Here is a 22,814-nt window from a genome sequence, read left to right on the forward strand (position 1 = left end):
CCAGCTCATCCCCGCGGAGCGGGGGAGGGACACCACCCCGCTGATGCGGGGGGATCTGGCTTATCCTGCAAACGCAACCGCGGGAGGAGCTGACTGACCCTAACACCGCCGAAGCGGGAGGGGTACAAAGCTGCCCTACAGCCGCACGAAGCGGGAGGGAGCGCCGGCAGAATTTATGTCTCAATCCAGCCCCGTAAAACGGAGGGGAGAGGAATGCAGCAGCTCACTGTAACACAAACTCGTCTCAACTCTTGAAGAATCCAATTGAAAAAATTTGAACACGAAGTCCTCCTGAACAGGAACTGAAGACTAAACTTGAATCTGAAATGCAACCAGAATATAAACAGTACAGATATCTGGGAGGGGCTATGGATTGATCAGCTATGATTAATGGAAAGAAAATTATCAGGTATGATACATAATTTTACCTTCCATATCATCATGCTGATCAATCCATAGACTGGTGGGATGTACCGAAGCAGTACTCACCCAGGGCGGGACATTGAAATCCCTGACCGCAACACTGAAGCTCCAAACCGGGCCTCCGCCCGAGCAGCCACAGTCAAGCGGTAATGCCTGGAGAAGGTATGGGCCGATGCCCAAGTTGCCGCCTTGCAAATCTCTTCCAAGGAGACGGACCCGGCCTCTGCCATCGAGGCCGCCTGAGCTCTAGTGGAGTGAGCCTTCACCTGGATAGGCGGCACCTTCCCCGCGGCCACATAAGCCGCTGCAATGGCTTCCTTGACCCATCTTGCCACTGTAGGCGTAGCAGCCTGCAGACCCTTACGAGGACCTGCAAACAGGACAAACAGATGATCCGATTTCCGGAAATCATTGGTCACTTCCAAGTATCTGATGATGACTCGTCTCACATCCAGATATTTGAGAGCAGAGTATTCCTCTGGGTAGTCCTCCCTACGAAAGGAAGGGAGACAGAGCTGCTGATTCACATGGAAGCGAGAAACAATCTTGGGCAGGAAGGAAGGCACTGTGCGAATAGTCACTCCTGCCTCAGTGAACTGCAGAAAAGGCTCTCGACATGAGAGTGCCTGGAGCTCGGAAACTCTTCTGGCTGAAGTGATAGCCACCAAAAAGACTGCTTTCAACGTCAGGTCTTTCAGAGATGCCCCCGACAAGGGTTCAAAAGGCGGCTTCTGCAAGGCTCTTAGCACCAGGTTCAGATTCCACGCAGGCACCACTGAGTGCAGAGGAGGGCGCAGGTGATTAACTCCCTTGAGAAAATGTACCACATCTGGCTGCGAAGCCAGGGAAGCACCCTTCAGGCGGCCCCTGAAGCAAGCCAGAGCCGCTACCTGGACTTTAAGGGAACTGAGCGACAGGCCTTTCTCCAGACCTTCTTGCAGGAACGCCAACACTGAAGAAATTGGAGCAGTGAAGGGAGAAAGTGAGCCTGCTTCACACCACGCTGCAAAGGTACGCCAAACCCTGGCGTAAGCAGTAGAAGTAGAGCGCTTCCTCGCTCTCAGCATAGTGGCGATGACCTTGTCTGAGAAGCCCTTCTTCCTCAGACGCTGCCGCTCAATAGCCAGGCCGTAAGACCAAAGGGGGAGGGATCATCCATCACCACGGGACACTGATGCAACAGGCCCTGCTCCACTGGCAGCCGCAGAGGGTCGTCCACTGAGAGCCTGATCAAGTCCGCACACCAGGGACGTCTGGGCCAGTCCGGACCCACCAGGATTATCCGGCCCGGATGCTTTGCCACCCGGTCTAGTACCCTGCCCAACATGGGCCAGGGCGGGAACACATAGAGAAGCTCTTGTGTCGGCCACTGTTGGAGAAGAGCATCTACTCCCAGAGATCGAGGGTCCCGTCCTCTGCTGAAAAAGCGCAGCACTTGGCAATTGGCCGATGACACCATCAGATCTAGGCTCGGCTGGCCCCAGCGCTTCGTGATGTCCAAGAACGCCTGAGCCGATAACTGCCACTCTCCGGGATCCAAGGTATGGCGACTGAGAAAGTCCGCCTTGACATTCATGACTCCGGCAATGTGGGCAGCTGACAGCTGTTCCAGGTTCGCTTCCGCCCACTGGCATAGATTCATGGCTTCCTTGGCTAGAGGGGCGCTCTTGGTACCTCCCTGGCGGTTGACATAGGCCACAGCCGTGGCATTGTCCGACAGGACCCGTACTGGCTTCAACGCCAGTACCGGGAGGAACTCCAAAAGCGCCAACCGAATGGCTCTGAGTTCCAGGAGGTTGATAAGACCACTTTCCCTCTGCAGGAGACTAGAGCTCCTGCGCTGTCCTTCCCAAGCAGTGGGCTCCCCAGCCCATCAAAGAGGCGTCCGTCGTGACGACAATCCACTCCGGGGTCACAAGAGGCATCCCTGCAGACAACTTGTCTGTCTTCAGCCACCAGCTCAGCGCCTTGCGCACTGCTGGGTCCAAGGGAAGGCGCACAGCATAATCCTCCGACACCGGAGTCCAGCGCTGCAGCAGAGAGTGTTGTAGTGGTCTCATATGAGCCCTGGCCCAGGGCACTACTTCCATCGTGGCCGTCATAGAGCCCAACAGCTGCACATAGTCCCAAGCCCGAAGCGGAGAGGCTACTAGGAACTGGTCCACCTGAGCCTGAAGTTTGACAATCCGATTGTCCGGCAGGAACACTCTGCCCACTTGGGTGTCGAATCGAACTCCCAGATACTCCAGGGACTGAGTCGGGCGCAGCTGGCTTTTCTCCCAGTTGATGATCCACCCCAGGGAGCTCAAAAGAGCAATCACCCGGTCCACAGCTTTGCCGCACTCTGCATAAGAGGGGGCTCGGATCAACCAGTCGTCCAGATAAGGATGGACTTGTACTCCTTCCTTTCGCAGGAAGGCCGCGATGACCACCATTACTTTGGAGAAGGTCCGCGGAGCAGTAGCCAACCCGAACGGGAGGGCTCTGAACTGGAAGTGTCGGCCCAGGACTGCAAAACGCAGAAAGCGTTGATGAGGAGGCCAGATGGGAATATGCAAGTACGCTTCCTTGATGTCCAAGGATGCCAGGAACTCCCCTGCCTTCACTGCCGCTATAACAGAGCGGAGAGTCTCCATGCGAAAGTGCCGAACTTTCAAGGCCCGATTGACCCCTTTGAGGTCGAGGATAGGCCATACAGAACCTCCTTTCTTTGGTACCACAAAGTAAATGGAGTAACATCCCTTGCCAAGCTGATTTTCTGGCACCGGAACGACCGCACCCAGGCGGATCAGATTGTCCAAGGTCTGCTGCACTGCCACAGCTTTGACCGGAGACTTGCAGGGAGAGAGTACAAACCCGTCTCTTAAGGGTCGGCAGAACTCTAGCTTGAAGCCGTCTCTGATGACTTCCAGCACCCAAGCGTCTGAAGTTATCCTGGTCCACTCGCCCAGAAACGAGGACAGGCGTCCTCCAATCTGCACTGGGCCATGGACCAGGACCCCGTCATTGGGTACGAGACCCTGGGGGAGGACCGGAGGGCGCACCTCCGGGACGGCGGTCTCTGCGAAAGGAATGCTGCTTGGGGGAGAAATTCCTCTTGAAGGAAGAGAGGGCAGAGGAGCCCGACTTGCCCGGGCGGTACCGACGGGCTTTCTGAAACCGTCCTCTGGAGATACCGGGGCGAGCACTGGCCCGAGCCCTGACCTCTGGTAACCTCTTGCCCTTAGACGTGCCGAGATCGGTCACAATTTTGTCCAGCTCGACCCCAAAGAGCAGCTTGCCTTTAAAAGGCAACAGCCAGGCGGGACTTAGAGGCGTGGTCCGCAGACCAATGTTTCAGCCAAAGCCACCGCCGCGCAGAGACTGTCTGAGCCATACCTTTAGCCGAGGCTCTCAAGACATCATACAGTAAGTCTGCCAAATAAGCCAAGCCCGATTCCAGGGCCGGCCAATCAGCCCTCAAGGAAAGATCCGAGGGGGAAGCCCGCTGCACAATCGTGAGGCACGCCCTGGCCACATAGGAGCCGCAAACTGAGGCCTGCAAACTTAAGGCAGCCGCCTCGAAGGACGACCTTAAGGCCGCCTCCAATCTTCTGTCTTGGGCATCCTTTAGGGCCGTGCCACCTTCCACCGGCAACGCCGTTTTCTTAGTCACCGCAGTGATTAAAGAATCCACGGTAGGCCAAAGAAAGGCCTCCCGTTCACTTTCAGGCAAAGGATAGAGGCGGGACATAGCCCTAGCCACTTTGAGGCTCGCTTCCGGGACATCCCATTGAGCCGAAATTAAGGTGTGCATGGCATCATGCACGTGGAAGGTTCTAGGCGGGCACTTCGTCCCCAGCATAATGGCGGAGCCAACAGGGGCTGAGGGAGAGACGTCCTCTGGAGAGGAAATCTTCAAAATGCTCATGGCCTGCACTAACAGGTTGGGCAAATCCTCTGAGCGAAAGATCCGCGCTGCAGAGGGGTCATCCGCTCCATCCGAGCGGGAATCCGTCTCCTCCAAGGAATCCCCAAAGGACCGTTGGGAGAACTCAGATACGCTGCCCTCATCTACATCAGAGGAAGCAGAGTCCTCTAAGGCCTGGGAATCCACACGAGGGCGTTTACTTCCGGGGGCCTCAACCCCTTTATCGGACAAGGGAGAAGGGGCAGCGTTTTGCATAAGGAAGGCCTGATGCAGCAGCAAAATAAACTCGGGGGAGAAACCCCCCAGACTGTGCACTTCAGCAGCCTGGGCCACAGCCCTAGACGCACCCTCAACCGGCGCTCGCAAGAGCGGGGGAGAAACATGCTGCGCATCCAAGATGGCGTCCGGCGCGACACTCCGCGAAGGAGCCGCGCGGGAAGAACGGCGCTTAACTTTAGCCGCTTTTTTGCCGTCGCCCAAATCAAGGGCGGCCATGGCATTAACGTCTCCCAGCTCAAGGGCGGCCCAAGAAGAAGCCGTCCGAGCAGAGTGGCCGGCCAAGATGGCGGAGGCGAGCAGCGGGGGATGGGCGTTTATGGCGGGAAAAACTGCCGCACCGGAGGAAGACCCGGGACACTGACCGGCCTCCGAACTGACACCCAACAAGGGCGAATGAGACTTTAAGACCCCCGCATCCCCGCTAGAAGCGCACACGCGGTCCGGGGAGCGATTCTTCGCGCCCTCGCCCTCCGACGCCATAGGCCACGTGGAGATCGATCGGGGAACCCCCTGCCCGCTATAAAAAGGTAAAAATTACCTGCTTCTCGCTCCGAGCTGTAACGACCTGGTGTCCCAGTGAGTAGCTGCAATAAACGTTTAAATAAACGTCGAAATAAACGCCTTTAAGGACGTCCAAAATTTTTTTTTTTTTTTTTTTAACGGAGCCAGCGGGAGGGGGGAGAAAAGGAGGGACCTGGCGCCACCAGGTTTGCACTTGCTCAAGAAGAGCCCTCAACCCCAGGTACTCAACAAAACCTAAAAATTAGGCTTGGAGACCTAGCCAGAGCTGCTGCTGTGTGTGACCACCACCTGCTGAGATAGAGAACATACTGAGGAGTTTCCGGCAGCACATGACCACATATAGGGAGGCAAAAGGATTGCTCTCTATCTCCACCTGCTGGTAAGATGGACACAACCCACCAGTCTATGGATTGATCAGCATGATGATATGGAAAAGGTAGATAGCTCTTTCAGAACACCAGTTTTCAAAAGTCTTCCAAATTCTGACATATGCTGTAAGGATAGAATACTCCCTTAACTGAAGCAAGGTCAAAATTACATTCCCTGAATAGCCCTTGTGTCTGAGCCTTGACCTCTCAAGAGATAGGATGTAAGACCAAAGAAGGACAGATCCTCCATCAGAACTGGACCCTGATGTAACAAACCGGCTGAACTAGGTCTACATATCAAAATTTCCTTAGTCAATCCAGAGCAACTAATAACACCAGTCCTAGAAGAGCAACCCACCACAGGCCAAGAAGAGAATAAATAAAGAAGCCCCGTTGCGAGGCCAAGGCTGAACCAGGCATCCAGACCTTGCATCCCTGTTTCTCTTCTACAGCTGAAACAGTGATTGACCTTGAAATTTCTTCTGGTTGCCATTAAGTCTACATTTCCGTATTATGAGCTGAAACTGCTGGACAGCTCCCATCCTCCCACTCTTTTCATCATGTAAGCCTGATGGAGTAGCAAAACATAGGAAAAAAAAAAAAGAGAGAATTAGCCCTGAAGGACTCAGCTAACCCTAGAGGTCATGGCTTCAAAATATTATGCACTCCTACCACACAAATGTCACTAGAAGCTATCTTGCTCAACAGATTCTGAGGAGGCGCATATATACAAAATGGCTGCTGTTCACATGGTTTCTGAGAGAGAAATACGGGCTCAGGTGGCTGGGCCACACATCTCCTTGAGAAGTGCTGAATTACAATGGAAGGCTTCCAATCTTGAGTCATTTGCTGCATCCTGCTGTTCTGAATACCCCAGTACTGAAATGGTAGAGTGGCAGGAAGAGCACTGTCCCAACACAGTTCGTCAAGCACTGCATCACGAACAGTGCCTTTGCTGAAACTGCGATGAGGGGAGGGTGAGGTTGGCGACTCAACCAAAGGAATGCTGACCAGCTACTAGCACAGCCAAACAGGCATTCAGGCTACAGGAAAAAAACAAGTGCCAGAAATATTGTAGCCATGCTAAAAAAGCAATCTCCCATTATCAGAAACAGTCAGGGTGAACAGTGCTTAAGGCAAAATATACAGAGCGTACCCAGGATGTCTTTTCTACCAAGAACCACCACCTCTCTGTCTCAGATTCCAGCTCAGCTTGGTAAAATTGTCACCTGGTGATCTGGTTCCTTTCTCCTTTTTTTGTGTGTGGCACCAGAATGAAAGAGGTGGGTAGTGAGGGACCCAGACTCCTCTGGGCATAGCCCCTATGGTCCCAAGGTACCTGCAAAATCAACTGGCCACCAGCTAGCTAACTGATATAGGAGTGGACCTCAAACCACCAGTTCAGGAGCTGCACTGCTCATTATCTTCCACCTGCTGGAGATAGAAAAATACTGAAGTGTTGCAGCTGCATGGTGTCATTAAGAGCACATTTCTGTATTTTCTATCTTTACCTGCTAGTAAATAGGCACTGATGCAGAACGCGAAATTACCTACCTGTAGCAGGTGTTCTCTGAGGGCAGCAGGCCAATCATTTCCACAACTGGGTAATGCCATCCAACAGAGACTGATGCAGATGCTGCCTAGTGCTCTGTGTCTTTAAGGAAAAATTAATTCTTACCTGATAATTTTCTTTCCATTAGTCCCAACAGATCAATCCAGAGAATTGTGGGTAGTTAGTTGTGGGGTGATAGTATCCGAGGATCTGAAGGCGACGAAACAGTGTGACAAGGCGGTAGACGTAGTGAGAAGGTTGCTAGGCTGTATAGAGAGAGGTGTGATCAGCAGAAGAAAGGAAGTGTTGATACCACTGTACAAGTCATTGGTGAGGCCCCACCTGGAGTATTGTGTTCAGTTTTGGAGGCCGTACCTTGCGAAGGATGTTAAAAAAATGGAAGCAGTGCAGAGAAAAGCTACGAGAATGGTATGGGATTTGCGTTCCAAGACGTATGAGCAGAGACTTGCTGACCTGAACATGTATACCCTGGAGGAAAGGAGGAACAGGGGTGATATGATACAGACGTTCAAATACTTGAAAGGTATTAATCCGCAAACAAATCTTTTCCGGAGATGGGAAGGCGGTAGAACGAGAGGACATGAAATGAGATTGAAGGGGGGCAGACTCAAAAAAGATGTCAGGAAGTATTTTTTCACGGAGAGGGTGGTGGATGCTTGGAATGCCCTCCCGCGGGAGGTGGTGGAGATGAAAACGGTAACGGAATTCAAACATGCGTGGGATATGCATAAAGGAATCCTGTGCAGTAGGAATGGATCCTCAGAAGCTTAGCCGAAATTGGGTGGCGGAGCAGGTGGGGGAAGAGAGGTTGGTGGTTGGGAGGCGAGGATAGTGGAGGGCAGACTTATACGGTCTGTACCAGAGCCGGTGATGGGAGACGGGACTGGTGGTTGGGAGGCGGGAAATACTGCTGGGCAGACTTGTACGGTCTGTGCCCTGAAAAAGGCAGGTACAAATCAAGGTAAGGTATACACATATGAGTTTATCTTGTTGGGCAGACTGGATGTTACTATGTTACCTATCGTTACTGCTTTTGAGATTTGCAGAGTGCCTGCACCTGATCCATTCTACACACCAATAAAAGTATATTGCTTGTAACTTTGGATGCTGTTTTGCGTAGGTGCTTTGTGTGGTTCATACATATCACAAGAAAATTGAAAAGGACACACTTAGAATTGCCAGCAGTTGCCAGCTGTCTGTGGGATTCTGTAACAGGCACATAACCCGCACGTTCTGGACTGATTTGTTGAGGATGACAAGGAAAGAGATGCCAGCAATAAGTCATTCCAGTCATTAACCTTAAGAGGTCAGAAGTATGTAGATGCACACAATATCAAAGAGTACCAGACAGAAGGACACTGTGCGTTAGCATTTTATGAAGAATTAAAACACAGACCTGTGTGAGTTGGGAGTCCATTCCAGCAGCTTGATTCAAGTGGCTCTCATACACCAGTGGCTGGCTTCCATTCATTGGCTGGTAAGGTGATGCTGACTGAGGTTTCACCATTTCCAGCGTCTGTATGCCAGGAAATGTAGAGTATGGTGGTTTCAAAGCAGTGCCTCCTGTCAGGACCATGGTATTGGGCTGAGACAGACTTGGGTGCATGTACACCTGAGATCTAAGCACAAGCAGACACTCAGTGCCTAGTTTCTCTGGCTGCTAAAGAATGCAAATACTCAGAAAAAGTTCCCAAGAAATGAGAGAACAAGACACCACAGGTTCATTTCTACAGGTGTGAATATTTTGAAAGCTACCTGAAAGGCTGCATGGAGCTGTACATTTCTTGGGATTGAGAGACTGGAAGGCCACCTCTAAGCCCGAGCTGAGCCTGTGCCTGCAGGGATGTGTGCAAAGAAATGGGAATCTGCTGAGCTGCAGCTGCCTGAGAAACAGAGCGAACAGGTTCATCAACCAAAATTTTACATTACTGTAGTCAATATGTGATAAAAAGACAACAAAAACAGACTGCAAAGACAAAGAACAGGAAAGGAAGAGGAAAATAGGCTGCTTTCACATAATTCTTCAAAAGCAATTGTGTTTAGGCATATTTCTCTCAAATTTGGGTACCCGTTATGGAAGGTATTTCCATCAGTCTCTTTGTACCTCTATACATATTTGTTTGCACGTGCCCAAATGCAGAGTAAAAGAAACAAAACAGTCAGGAGGGAAGTTTGGAGCCACAGAGAGGTGATGTGAAGGCCAAGCCTTGCCACCCATAAAAGCAGCAGCAGCAGTAGAGGGAGGGGATAGTTTAGTAAATACAGTTCATTTTAACAGAAACAGAATGACCCAGGTGCCCCAATACTTATCTATAGGCAGGAAAAAAACAAGCAACAAGCATGTGCATCCATTAGTGGGTGCTAGGGGTAGTGCTTAGGCATTACGGGAACCATGCTAAATCAATTTAATGCATGTTAACCTATAAATTAATATGCAGTAAGCAATTTTTATTCAAACAAATGTGTGAAGAAACAAAGGGACCAAAACTGGGGAGTGGGGAGGTGAATGTTTTTCCATGCATATACCGTATAAACACATTAGATCTAATTTGTTAAAAATCTACATTATTAGCCCAATCTATGACATAGTTCTAATTACCTGCTGGTAACCCTGAGGCTGAGGTATGGTCTGCGGAACCAAACGAGGCTGGTTGGTAAACATGTGGCCATCTAGATACAGTGGTGGGATGTGGTTTCCTGTAATCATAGTTTGAAAAATGGGGATAGAGGGTTTCAGGCAGCAGGAGAGATCAAAGACAACCAATTATTAACCCTAGAGTTCCTTTACTACTTTAGCCACAAACTTTGCTTATTGTACTTGCCTGGTCATTCAGAACACTTAGTCTGATTTAAAAACTTATGAAACTTGACACCTCCCTGCAACAGGAAATTGCACATCCTTTCCAAAAGCAGAATTACATTGGAAGACTGCTATAATTCACTAGGTACTGAATGGTGGGCTTTCTAGCGGAGTTTGAACAAACATAACCTTATAGCCAGCAGTGAGGCCAAAAGACTACAGAGATATGTGGGACAATATTCAGCCAGCGGTGGTCAGCATTATTTTTAAAATGCTAACCACCGTGGGCAGAATTAGCCTCAGATATTTAATGCCAGGCCTAGTCCAACCACTGGCATTGATTCTCTGGGATAATTCCTTAGGTGTTAGCAGATGGAGACTTATGCGGGTCCTGCCCAACATTCAGCTGGGACACACATAAGACACTTATGCAGCCCCAGGTGAATATCGTCTGGAACCCACATAAGGAATGCAGGAGCCCTCTGTGCCCTGAATTCCGATCCCCTCTCCCATCCCCACCGAACACCCTGAGGCTTCCCTCTGATCATCCCTCTCTTCCTCTCCCCCCTAGAAGCGCATCTCTCCCTTCCCGATCCCCCAGGCAAGAGTCCTCCTTCTCCCATCCCACTGACAATAGGCCTCCACCCCCCAGGCCTACTGAAAGTCCTTGGTGGTCCAGTGGGGGCATTGAGGGCAGGAGCGAACCCCATTTGCTCCTGTCCCTGGAAAATGGCTGCCGCTAGAGCTTGGTACTTCAGTAGTACCGTGAGGCTGCCGTAAGGGGTCTCAACAGCCATTTTCTATAGGCTGCCATTAAGGGCAGGAGCGAATGGGTTTTATTCCTGCTCCCAATGGAACACTAGAGACTTTCAGTAGGCCCTGGGGGGGGGGGGGGGGGCGGGGGCGGCCTATTGTAGGATGGGAAAAGTAGAGTTGGACCGGGGGGGGGGGGGGGGTGCTGAGAGGAGGGATGTGGGAGATTGGAAGGGGAGCTATGCACTACTGGTGGGGGGGGGGGGGGGGGGGGGGGGGGGGCACAAGGATGGTCAGGCGTGGTGCCACTTCAAGCTCACACCTGAAAGCTAACCGATATTCAGACCAGTGCTCAGTTAACTCTCTGCATAAAGTTAAGGCAGATTTTTTTCTGCTCTAACTTTATACAGTTGCTCAGCCAGTTAGTGGACTGAAAATCACCACTAACCGGCTTACCTTCCACTTAGCCCTTACTCCGATTTTAGCATGGGCGGTTCGAGGGAACATTAACCAGACAGTGCCGCTGAATATGCTCAGATGGCTCCACACAAATGATTTAAACTCCTGTCCATTTAAATCATTTTGAATATCTACCCCATGATTTTCACTCAGATCAGCACAAAAAGTTCTGAATGCATTACTAAACCGAGTTTTGGGATAAAATTTGGAAGTTGGGAACGTACCATGTGCCTAAGATGAATTATTAATCCTGAGTTGAGTATACACGTAAAAGAAAACAGATTCACCCAAGTCCCTAAAGCAGATTCTTAAATCCAGTGTCGGGGTGTGAAGAAACAGTGTGTTTTGGGCCAGTATCGGTGTATTAGATATTTTCGTGTCTTAAGTATGTCTGAAGTGTATTTCTCCTGATTAGCCAGTGGATGGTGCATGTTTATGCTTAAAGCTGTTACAGAGAACTGACTTCTCTTTTAGTTGGCACACAGATAATAGGAAGTGCCTGTAGTGATGTAACCAGTTTTTATTTGAAATCTAACTGTTCTGGGCTCTCATTGGCCTTGAGTTTGAAATTACCCAGCAGATACTGGCTGTTGCTTCAGTTTCAGCCTGAGAGAAGAGACAGCAATCTCTTTTCTGAAGCTCTGTGAACAGACATATGCCCTAATCTCTCCCAGGTACTTTCTAAGAAGTATGCAAATATTTAATTAGTTTTCTAATTGATCCGTTTCTCAATTACTTGCTACTGTTTGCTATTTGCACATTTTTTTTTTTTTGGCCACTGTTCTAAGAATAAACACAATTGTTTGTTCATTTTGCCTGTCTGGACTGATAAAGAATCCTGGTAGTTTGTGTGTTAGGTCTGTGAGTGCTTTCTGGGAACTGTGGGAACACTGGGAGTGTGGCTCCAGTAACCTAGAAATCATTGGGGATAATTTGAGAGCGGGAGACTCACCCAGCGGCAGTTGTGACCCAGTCGGTGGGAAAAGGGTGCTAGTGTAGAGCATGAGTGGCAGGTGCAGGCGGACCTGAACCGTGCTAGGGACAGACCCTCTAAGTGGTCATGGGGTAACCCCAGGTGGGTGGTTAGGTGTTTCATGACACAGGGTAATACATTAAGTTAAAGCAACAGAACGCTCTACAATTAATTACTGCACCAATACAAAGAATTCACCAGTTATGCAGGTTCTCCTTTACTTAAAACAAATTTAATAAAGGCATCTGTTATTAGATCATATAACTAGAATGCCTGTGTTACCTGGTATTGATGCAGAGGGTGCTACAGATGCCACAGGCATCTGTGGCATAGATACACCACCAAAGGAACTGTAGCTGACCCCACTGGAAGCGCCAACACTGGAAGGCATCTGCATTCCTGCACCAGGGCCTCCGGGAGAGCTCTGATCTGGTAAACTGGGTGAGTTTTCCCAAGCCTTGCGTGCAGATTCCATCTTTGAGAACAAGATTAAACAATGGAAAAAAAATATTAGATGATAAAAACTGTGTCAGGCAGCACTTAGACCAGTGGTTACTAAACCTGATCCTGGAAGCACCCCAACCAGTCAGGTTTTTTGGGATATCCACAATGAATATTTATGAGAGAAATCTGCATGCAGTGGAGGAAGTGCATGCAAATCTCTCTCATGAATATTCACTGTGGATATCTCAAAAATCTGACTGACTGGGGTGCACCCAGAAGGTAAAATTATGTATCATACCTGATAATTTTCTTTCCATTAATCATAGCTGATCAATCCATAGACTGGTGGGTTGTGTCCATCTACCAGCAGGTGGAGATAGAGAGCAATCCTTTTGCCTCCCTATATGTGGTCATGTGCTGCCGGAAACTCCTCAGTATGTCGATATCCAAGCTCCATCCGCAGGACTCAGCACTTAGAGAATTACACCCACAAAGGGACACTCTGCCCAGCTCACCACCGCCGAAACGGGGGAGGGGAATTAACCCAGCTCATCCCCACACAAGTGGGGGAGGGGAATCCGTCCAGCTCATCCCCGCGGAGCGGGGGAGGGACACCACACCCGCCGATGCGGGGGGATCTGGCTTATCCTGCAACCGCGGGAGGAGCTGACTGACCCTAACACCGCCGAAGCGGGAGGGGTACAAAGCTGCCCTACAGCCGCACGAAGCGGGAGGGAGCGCCGGCAGAATTTATGTCTCAATCCAGCCCCGTAAAACGGAGGGGAGAGGAATGCAGCAGCTCACTGTAACACAAACTCGTCTCAACTCTTGAAGAATCCAATTGAAAAAATTTGAACACGAAGTCCTCCTGAACAGGAACTGAAGACTAAACTTGAATCTGAAATGCAACCAGAATATAAACAGTACAGATATCTGGGAGGGGCTATGGATTGATCAGCTATGATTAATGGAAAGAAAATTATCAGGTATGATACATAATTTTACCTTCCATATCATCATGCTGATCAATCCATAGACTGGTGGGATGTACCGAAGCAGTACTCACCCAGGGCGGGACATTGAAATCCCTGACCGCAACACTGAAGCTCCAAACCGGGCCTCCGCCCGAGCAGCCACAGTCAAGCGGTAATGCCTGGAGAAGGTATGGGCCGATGCCCAAGTTGCCGCCTTGCAAATCTCTTCCAAGGAGACGGACCCGGCCTCTGCCATCGAGGCCGCCTGAGCTCTAGTGGAGTGAGCCTTCAGCTGGATAGGCGGCACCTTCCCCGCGGCCACATAAGCCACTGCAATGGCTTCCTTGACCCATCTTGCCACTATAGGCTTAGTAGCCTGCAGACCCTTACGAGGACCTGCAAACAGGACAAACAGATGACCCGATTTCCGGAAATCATTGGTCACTTCCAAGTATCTGATGATGACTCGTCTCACATCCAGATATTTGAGAGCAGAGTATTCCTCTGGGTAGTCCTCCCTACGAAAGGAAGGGAGACAGAGCTGCTGATTCACATGGAAGTGAGAAACAATCTTGGGCAGGAAGGAAGGCACTGTGCGAATAGTCACTCCTGCCTCAGTGAACTGCAGAAAAGGCTCTCGACATGAGAGTGCCTGGAGCTCGGAAACTCTTCTGGCTGAAGTGATAGCCACCAAAAAGACTGCTTTCAACGTCAGGTCTTTCAGAGATGCCCTCGACAAGGGTTCAAAAGGCGGCTTCTGCAAGGCTCTTAGCACCAGGTTCAGATTCCACGCAGGCACCACTGAGTGCAGAGGAGGGCGCAGGTGATTAACGCCCTTGAGAAAACGTACCACATCTGGCTGCGAAGCCAGGGAAGCACCCTTCAGGCGGCCCCTGAAGCAAGCCAGAGCCGCTACCTGGACTTTAAGGGAACTGAGCGACAGGCCTTTCTCCAGACCTTCTTGCAGGAACGCCAGCACTGAAGAAATTGGAGCAGTGAAGGGAGAAAGTGAGCCTGCTTCACACCACGCTGCAAAGGTACGCCAAACCCTGGCGTAAGCAGTAGAAGTAGAGCGCTTCCTCGCTCTCAGCATAGTGGCGATGACCTTGTCTGAGAAGCCCTTCTTCCTCAGACGCTGCCGCTCAATAGCCAGGCCGTAAGACCAAAGGGGGAGGGATCCTCCATCACCACGGGACCCTGATGCAACAGGCCCTGCTCCACTGGCAGCCGCAGATGGTCGTCCACTGAGAGCCTGATCAAGTCCGCACACCAGGGACGTCTGGGCCAGTCCGGACCCACCAGGATTATCCGGCCCGGATGCTTTGCCACCCGGTCTAGTACCCTGCCCAACATGGGCCAGGGCGGGAACACATAGAGAAGCTTTTGTGTCGGCCACTGTTGGAGAAGAGCATCTACTCCCAGAGATCGAGGGTCCCGTCCTCTGCTGAAAAAGCGCAGCACTTGGCAATTGGCCGATGACGCCATCAGATCTAGGCTCGGCTGGCCCCAGCGCTTCGTGATGTCCAAGAACGCCTGAGCCGATAACTGCCACTCTCCGGGATCCAAGGTATGGCGACTGAGAAAGTCCGCCTTGACATTCATGACTCCGGCAATGTGGGCAGCTGACAGCTGTTCCAGGTTCGCTTCCGCCCAGTGGCATAGATTCATGGCTTCCTTGGCTAGAGGGGCGCTCTTGGTACCTCCCTGGCGGTTGACATAGGCCACAGCCGTGGCATTGTCCGACAGGACCCGTACTGGCTTCAACGCCAGTACCGGGAGGAACTCCAAAAGCGCCAACCGAATGGCTCTGAGTTCCAGGAGGTTGATAGACCACTTTCCCTCTGCAGGAGACTAGAGCTCCTGCGCTGTCCTTCCCAAGCAGTGGGCTCCCCAGCCCATCAAAGAGGCGTCCGTCGTGACGACAATCCACTCCGGGGTCACAAGAGGCATCCCTGCAGACAACTTGTCTGTCTTCAGCCACCAGCTCAGCGCCTTGCGCACTGCTGGGTCCAAGGGAAGGCGCACAGCATAATCCTCCGACACCGGAGTCCAGCGCTGCAGCAGAGAGTGTTGTAGTGGTCTCATATGAGCCCTGACCCAGGGCACTACTTCCATCGTGGCCGTCATAGAGCCCAACAGCTGCACATAGTCCCAAGCCCGAAGCGGAGAGGCTACTAGGAACTGGTCCACCTGAGCCTGAAGTTTGACAATCCGATTGTCCGGCAGGAACACTCTGCCCACTTGGGTGTCGAATCGAACTCCCAGATACTCCAGGGACTGAGTCGGGCGCAGCTGGCTTTTCTCCCAGTTGATGATCCACCCCAGGGAGCTCAAAAGAGCAATCACCCGGTCCACAGCTTTGCCGCACTCTGCATAAGAGGGGGCTCGGATCAACCAGTCGTCCAGATAAGGATGGACTTGTACTCCTTCCTTTCGCAGGAAGGCCGCGATGACCACCATTACTTTGGAGAAGGTCCGCGGAGCAGTAGCCAACCCGAACGGGAGGGCTCTGAACTGGAAGTGTCGGCCCAGGACTGCAAAACGCAGAAAGCGTTGATGAGGAGGCCAGATGGGAATATGCAAGTACGCTTCCTTGATGTCCAAGGATGCCAGGAACTCCCCTGCCTTCACTGCCGCTATAACAGAGCGGAGAGTCTCCATGCGAAAGTGCCGAACTTTCAAGGCCCGATTGACCCCTTTGAGGTCGAGGATAGGCCATACAGAACCTCCTTTCTTTGGTACCACAAAGTAAATGGAGTAACATCCCTTGCCAAGCTGATTTTCTGGCACCGGAACGACCGCACCCAGGCGGATCAGATTGTCCAAGGTCTGCTGCACTGCCACAGCTTTGACCGGAGACTTGCAGGGAGAGAGTACAAACCCGTCTCTTAAGGGTCGGCAGAACTCTAGCTTGTAGCCGTCTCTGATGACTTCCAGCACCCAAGCGTCTGAAGTTACCCTGGTCCACTCGCCCAGAAACGAGGACAGGCGTCCTCCAATCTGCACTGGGCCATGGACCAGGACCCCGTCATTGGGTACGAGACCCTGGGGGAGGACCGGAGGGCGCACCTCCGGGACGGCGGTCTCTGCGAAAGGAATGCTGCTTGGGGGAGAAATTCCTCTTGAAGGAAGAGGGGGCAGAGGAGCCCGACTTGCCCGGGCGGTACCGACGGGCTTCCTGAAACCGTCCTCTGGAGATACCGGGGCGAGCACTGGCCCGAGCCCTGACCTCTGGTAACCTCTTGCCCTTAGACGTGCCGAGATCGGTCACAATTTTGTCCAGCTCGACCCCAAAGAGCAGCTTGCCTTTAAAAGGCAACAGCCAGGCGGGACTTAGAGGCGTGGTCCGCAGACCAATGTTTCAGCCAAAGCCACCGCCGCGCAGAGACTGTCTGAGCCATACCTTTAGCCAAGGCTCTCAAGACATCATACAGTAAGTCTGCCAAATAAGCCAAGCCCGATTCCAGGGCCGGCCAATCAGCCCTCAAGGAAAGATCCGAGGGGGAAGCCCGCTGCACAATCGTGAGGCACGCCCTGGCCACATAGGAGCCGCAAACTGAGGCCTGCAAACTTAAGGCAGCCGCCTCGAAGGACGACCTTAAGGCCGCCTCCAATCTTCTGTCTTGGGCATCCTTTAGGGCCGTGCCACCTTCCACCGGCAACGCCGTTTTCTTAGTCACCGCAGTGATTAAAGAATCCACGGTAGGCCAAAGAAAGGCCTCCCGTTCACTTTCAGGCAAAGGATAGAGGCGGGACATAGCCCTAGCCACTTTGAGGCTCGCTTCCGGGACATCCCATTGAGCCGAAATTAAGGTGTGCATGGCATCATGCACGTGGAAGGTTCTAGGCGGGCACTTCGTCCCCAGCATAATGGCGGAGCCAACAGGGGCTGAGGGAGAGACGTCCTCTGGAGAGGAAATCTTCAAAATGCTCATGGCCTGCACTAACAGGTTGGGCAAATCCTCTGAGCGAAAGATCCGCGCTGCAGAAAAGGAGAGACCTGGCGCCACCAGGTTTGCACTTGCTCAAGAAGAGCCCTCAACCCCAGGTACTCAACAAAACCTAAAAATTAGGCTTGGAGACCTAGCCAGAGCTGCTGCTGTGTGTGACCACCACCTGCTGAGATAGAGAACATACTGAGGAGTTTCCGGCAGCACATGACCACATATAGGGAGGCAAAAGGATTGCTCTCTATCTCCACCTGCTGGTAGATGGACACAACCCACCAGTCTATGGATTGATCAGCATGATGATATGGAACCAGGTTTGGGAACCACTGACTTAGAGAACTAGTCATCTTTGGCTGATGGCGGATTGGTCTCGGTCCAGGAAAGCACATGCCTTCATTTACTTTCTGCTGGATTTGGTACAAGGAATTGAAGAAGAAAACAGTTTTTTTCCAGATATCCTAGGAAATCAGGAAGAGGTATCCTCATCGCTTATCTCAATGCAGCTATTCCTCTTTCATTCCTTCCCTCGCACACCAAAAATACATGCAAGTTCATAAAGTAACATGCAGAAAGTTCTGGCAGAAACTAAAGGGAATTCTAGAAGCCAACCAGCCTGTTTCCACCATCGTTCAGATGAAAAAACTGATACAACAAAGCACTGTGGTTTTAGTAAAATGCTTAAGTTAGTAGATGCAATACCTGTAATGCAGGACATAGCAAAACAAAACTAAGGCAGTACTACATAAAGCATACTATACTGCAGCTTACCTGAATAATCCTATGAATACTTTATCTGCAAAATGTAGTTACAAATCTACTTTCCATACAAACACTGTGTATTTTTATCAGTTCTACTGGCAGACAATGACTCTGTGAAAAAGTATGTTCTTCAGTTATCTCTCACAACCTCAGATTCTGTTGCACTCACCTTCAGAGTAAGATCTGCAGTAGGAAAGGACATGTGGTTCAGGCTCATGCCTTGCTGAAGGTGGTGTTCTCGCCGGAGAATTGGTATGGACTGCGTTAATCCAGCCTATAGGAGGGGACACAATTCTGATCAGAAATAGTTTCTTTTAGCTTGATGACTAGTTTTCTTTACCTGAATATACTGGAACATTAGAGACTATATGTCAATGCAATTGCTTGGATTTTGCATTGCTAACAAATCCTAACAACTATGACTAGACATGATGACTTCAGGTCATAAGGGGATCTCACTTAGAGATATTCACCTAAGTGAAACAGAAAATACTTTAATAAAAAAAAAAAGGTAAAGCAGTAATTTATGCTCATCCCCAAATACCAAGAAATCAGGCAGGCCAGCCCAAGAGGTTGTGGTGCCCTGGGCCAACTTTTGTTTTTGTGCCCCTTCCCCGTCCAAAATATTTTCTCCTCTTTTTTTTTTTCTCTTAATTTTTTTTTTAATATTGTAATTTTGTAACAACCTAAACAAAGTAAACATCCACAGCAATCTTCCCCCTCTAGCCTACGCAGGGGCAAGCAATTATTGTATTAATACATCATGTACAGACTTAACATCTATATAAACTCCTCTACTTTAATCTTATTTTCAGTGCCCCTGGTCGCATTATCTTATAGCCAAATAAACTTTGCGTTAACAGTATGCATTGCTCCCTCCCCCAACCCCCCCATCCACATCCAGCCCTTTAAAATCTTGGGAATGCCCCATGGTCCTTTGGGACAAATTCCCCCCCCCCCCAACCCCACATTTCTGAATCCCCACATTCCTAAATGCATATTAAACACTGCTGGAATCGAGCCCACTCCCCTTTATGTCGCAACTGCCCTTCCCTACGGTATGCCGTGAGACACTCCATATGTAGTAGTTGACCCAATTTGCATTTCCAATCACTCAAAGGGGTGGGGGTGGGGGATCTGTTTTCTTCCAATGTTGTACTATAAGGCACTTGGCTGCTGCCAGTCCCCACCGCATCAGTTTACTCTTCTCCCAAGAATCTCTCTCATTATATAAGCCCAAGAGGCACACAGTGGGACTGGACACTAAAGAAGTTTCCATCAAAATTACTAATGCTTTCATAACAGCCTGCCAGAAGGGGACCACTCTGGGACAGGTCCACCATATATGTAGAAATGAACCCCGTTGTGATTCACATCTCCAGCATAAATCTGATGTACCAGGGTACATCCGCTTTGGTCTCTCAGGAGTGTAGTATCATCTAGTAAGAACCTTATATGCGTTTTCCTGCACCACTACACATACCAAAGCTTTTTGAACCTCCCCACAAATTATCTCCCACTCTTGATCAGAAAATCGATAGTTTAAATCTGCTTCCCACGCCCCCTGAAAGCTAAATGGCCTGGGATCCCATCCCCTAAAAAAAAAGATATATCACTGATATGGGTCTGGGCAGCCTCCTCAACAAAATACACAGGTTTTCCATACTTTCCATCTCCTGAGGGTTTTCCCCCTTCCAACCTAAGGCCCCTACAAAATGCTGAACTTGTAAATAGGAAAAAATGCCCCCCCCCCAGGCAGGCCATACATGGAGCACAGCGCATCAAAATTCTTCATCCTACCCCCCTGAAGAACATCCCAATAACTCAATATACCTACTTGTTCCCACCGTGCAAATATAGCATTCTCTCTTCCCGCCCCAAATCTTGGCTCCCATCGCAAAGGTGCAAGTGTGGACACCCTATCAGTCTGTCCCCGTCTCCTCCGCACTTCTCCCCACTTCTCCCCACAACCCCATCAAATGCCTCACAAATGGATTTTGTATCACAGCCAATACCAATCCCACTCCTTCAGTAGTCCACAAGTATGAACTCATTGGTCGGTGAGGACAATACGATTGCTCCACCTGACTAGCTGGCTTTGTTTTCCCCCTCTCCCAATCCATGATCATCCGAAGTTGAGCAGTCCAATAGTATCAGTATCAGGCACCGCCCTACCTCCCCGCTCAGCCGCCCCCCACAATACCCGTCCTGCCAAACGGGGATGTTTACCTTCCCAAATAAACTGCGATAAAAAGCCCTGCAATTGTTTAAGTGTCTGCCTCAGAACCGCCACCGATTGAAACAAAAATAACAATCTAGGCAACACATTTATCTTCACTACTGCCATGCGCCCCCATCAGCAAAGCCACAGGCCCTTCCATCTGGATACCTCCACCTGAATTTGATCTACGATCTCCCCATAGTTTAAACTATACACTCTTCCCAGGTCCCTGAGGATCTGGATTCCCAAGTACCGAATGTTATTTTTACCCATTTAAAACCAAACATTGCTCTCAATCTACTTTCCTCCATGTGGGTTAAGGAAATCCCCAACAGCTCACTTTTATCCATATTGACCCTTAAACCAGCATATTTTTCAAATTCCCGAAGAATTCCTAACACCGTAGGTAGCGTCTGCTCGGGATCTACCACATAAAGTAGAACACCGCCCGCAAACAGAGCAATGCGATGTTCCATCCCCCCAACTGTGATACCCCTAATATCTGGATGGTGACGTACCAGTTCAGCTAAAGGCTCTATGCACAGTGCAAATAGTAGGGGCAACAAGGAGCATCCCTGCCTGGTCCCTCTACCAATTGGGAGGAAAGATGTATATCCCGTTTATATTAAGGCTTGCTTTTGGGTCGCATACAGGGCTGCCAACCAAGTGCTAAAATTGTCTCCAAGGTCCATGTGGTTCATCACCTCCTGCAAGAACCCCCAAATGAACCGATCAAAAGCCTTTTCTGCGTCTATGGCCAACATAGCTGTATTAGCCCGGGATCTTTGCGCCTCCCATATTAAATGGAGAGTACGCCTTATATTATCCCCTACCTGCCTCCTTGGGATAAACCCAGATTGGTCTATATGAATTAACTGCGGCAGAACCCTAGCCAATCGATTAGCCAAGATCTTGGCCACTATCTTTGCATCCACATTCAAAAGTGAAATAGGTCTATATGAGCTACAGACAGTGGGGGTCTTTCCCGGGTTTAGGCAGGACCATCACCCCGCCTCTGACATGGACGCCGGAAGCCCATTGCCCATTGAGTCAGCATAATACCATCCTCCCCTAACGTCCCTCATCTTTTGAATAAGAGATCTCACTCTCATAACCCGTAAATACCGGGCTAACATTGCACTTGATTTATTGGCAAATTCAAAATATTGTTGCTTAAGCTTGGTTCTCATAAAATCAACTTCCGCCATCTGCAATTGTTCTATTTCTCCTCTCACTTTTTTAAGAGATTCCAATAGCTGTGGCATAGAGTTTCGTTTATGCCGCTTTTCTAGGCGCACCAAATGTGTGTGTAATGTGAGCAAGTGCTGCCCTTTTTCCCTTTTCTTGCGCGCCCCCCCACTTGATCAAGATACCCCTTCACTACTGCCTTCAGCGCATCCCATAATACCCCATCATCATTAAAGCAACAAAATTCTTGAATATGAAGCTTAATATCTTCCCGCACTTTCTCATCCCCTAGTAGTGATCATTAAGTCTCCAATATCCCTGCCACTTGCAATGGCCCAGCCCAGTAAATTTAATCCACATTGGCGCATGATCTGAGATTTGAATAGCCTCTATCTCAGCCTCCTCCACCATGTCCCAACTATTTTGATGGATCCACAATCCATCTATTCGAGTATATGACTGTGCCGCATGGGAGTAAAAAGTGTAATTCCGCTGCACTCCATGTAACAACCTCCAACAATCTACCACTTCCATCGCCCGCAAAAATTGTAGCAATGCTTTTCGACCAGGGCCACTATGGTGTCTCCCCCCTCCCCCCCAGTGGAATGGTCTAGGCGTGCAACGAGGGTGACATTAAAGTCCCCACCCACCACCTGTCCCCCAATAAATCCCTGGAGCTCCAATAACAAAGTTTGGAAAAATTCCCTCTGCCCCGTATTCGGAGCTTATACATTGATCAGTGTAAGCTCCTTCCCCTGCAGTACTCCCTCTTAGCGCCACACATCTTCCACTTGAGTCCCGAAACTCCTGTTAAAATACACACACACAACTCTGCCTCAGTAAAACAGCCACTCCCCCCATCCGCTTAGCTCCCCCTCCCTGATGAACGACTACTTCCCGGAAAGGCCTACGTCGTAACATATGAGCATCTCGTGGTCTTAAATGTGTTTCTTGCAAAAATGTCACATCCCACTTCAGTCTGATCAACTCTTTGAATACCCTACTATGCTTCCCCTGATTATTGAGCCCGTTTACATTCCAAGTTCCCACCAAAAGTGACTCTCCCGTCCCTCCCCCTTGTCCCCCTATCCCATACCCTAAGTTACTCCCAGTAGTGCCCCCGACTGACCCCTTTTTTGTAATCTTGTCCCCCCCCCTCTGCATCTTACCCCTATCCCCCACCCCTTCCCCACCCTTGTGCTGATCTCTGCCCTGTCA

General features: G+C 50.2%; 1 protein-coding gene across 6 annotated transcripts in view; it reads right to left on the bottom strand.

The window, feature by feature from the left end:
* Positions 1–22,814, bottom strand: part of PRRC2B (proline rich coiled-coil 2B) — a 353,949-nt gene that overhangs the window by 54,859 nt on the left and 276,276 nt on the right. For all 6 annotated transcript variants that reach the window (XR_003942611.1, XM_030207802.1, XM_030207800.1 and 3 more), the window contains 5 exons: positions 18,357–18,461; positions 12,343–12,535; positions 9,675–9,772; positions 8,831–8,958; positions 8,472–8,694 (listed from right to left, as the gene is read on the bottom strand). Coding sequence is in view for 5 of the 6 variants with exons in the window: in XM_030207802.1 (XP_030063662.1) it covers positions 8,472–8,694; positions 8,831–8,958; positions 9,675–9,772; positions 12,343–12,535; positions 18,357–18,461 (747 nt within the window). In the remaining variant the exon portion in view is untranslated. The remainder of the gene's footprint in view (positions 1–8,471; positions 8,695–8,830; positions 8,959–9,674; positions 9,773–12,342; positions 12,536–18,356; positions 18,462–22,814) is intronic.

The sequence above is a fragment of the Microcaecilia unicolor genome, chromosome 6, assembly GCF_901765095.1.
Source record: "Microcaecilia unicolor chromosome 6, aMicUni1.1, whole genome shotgun sequence".
In the NCBI taxonomy this organism is placed as follows: Eukaryota; Metazoa; Chordata; class Amphibia; order Gymnophiona; family Siphonopidae; genus Microcaecilia; species Microcaecilia unicolor.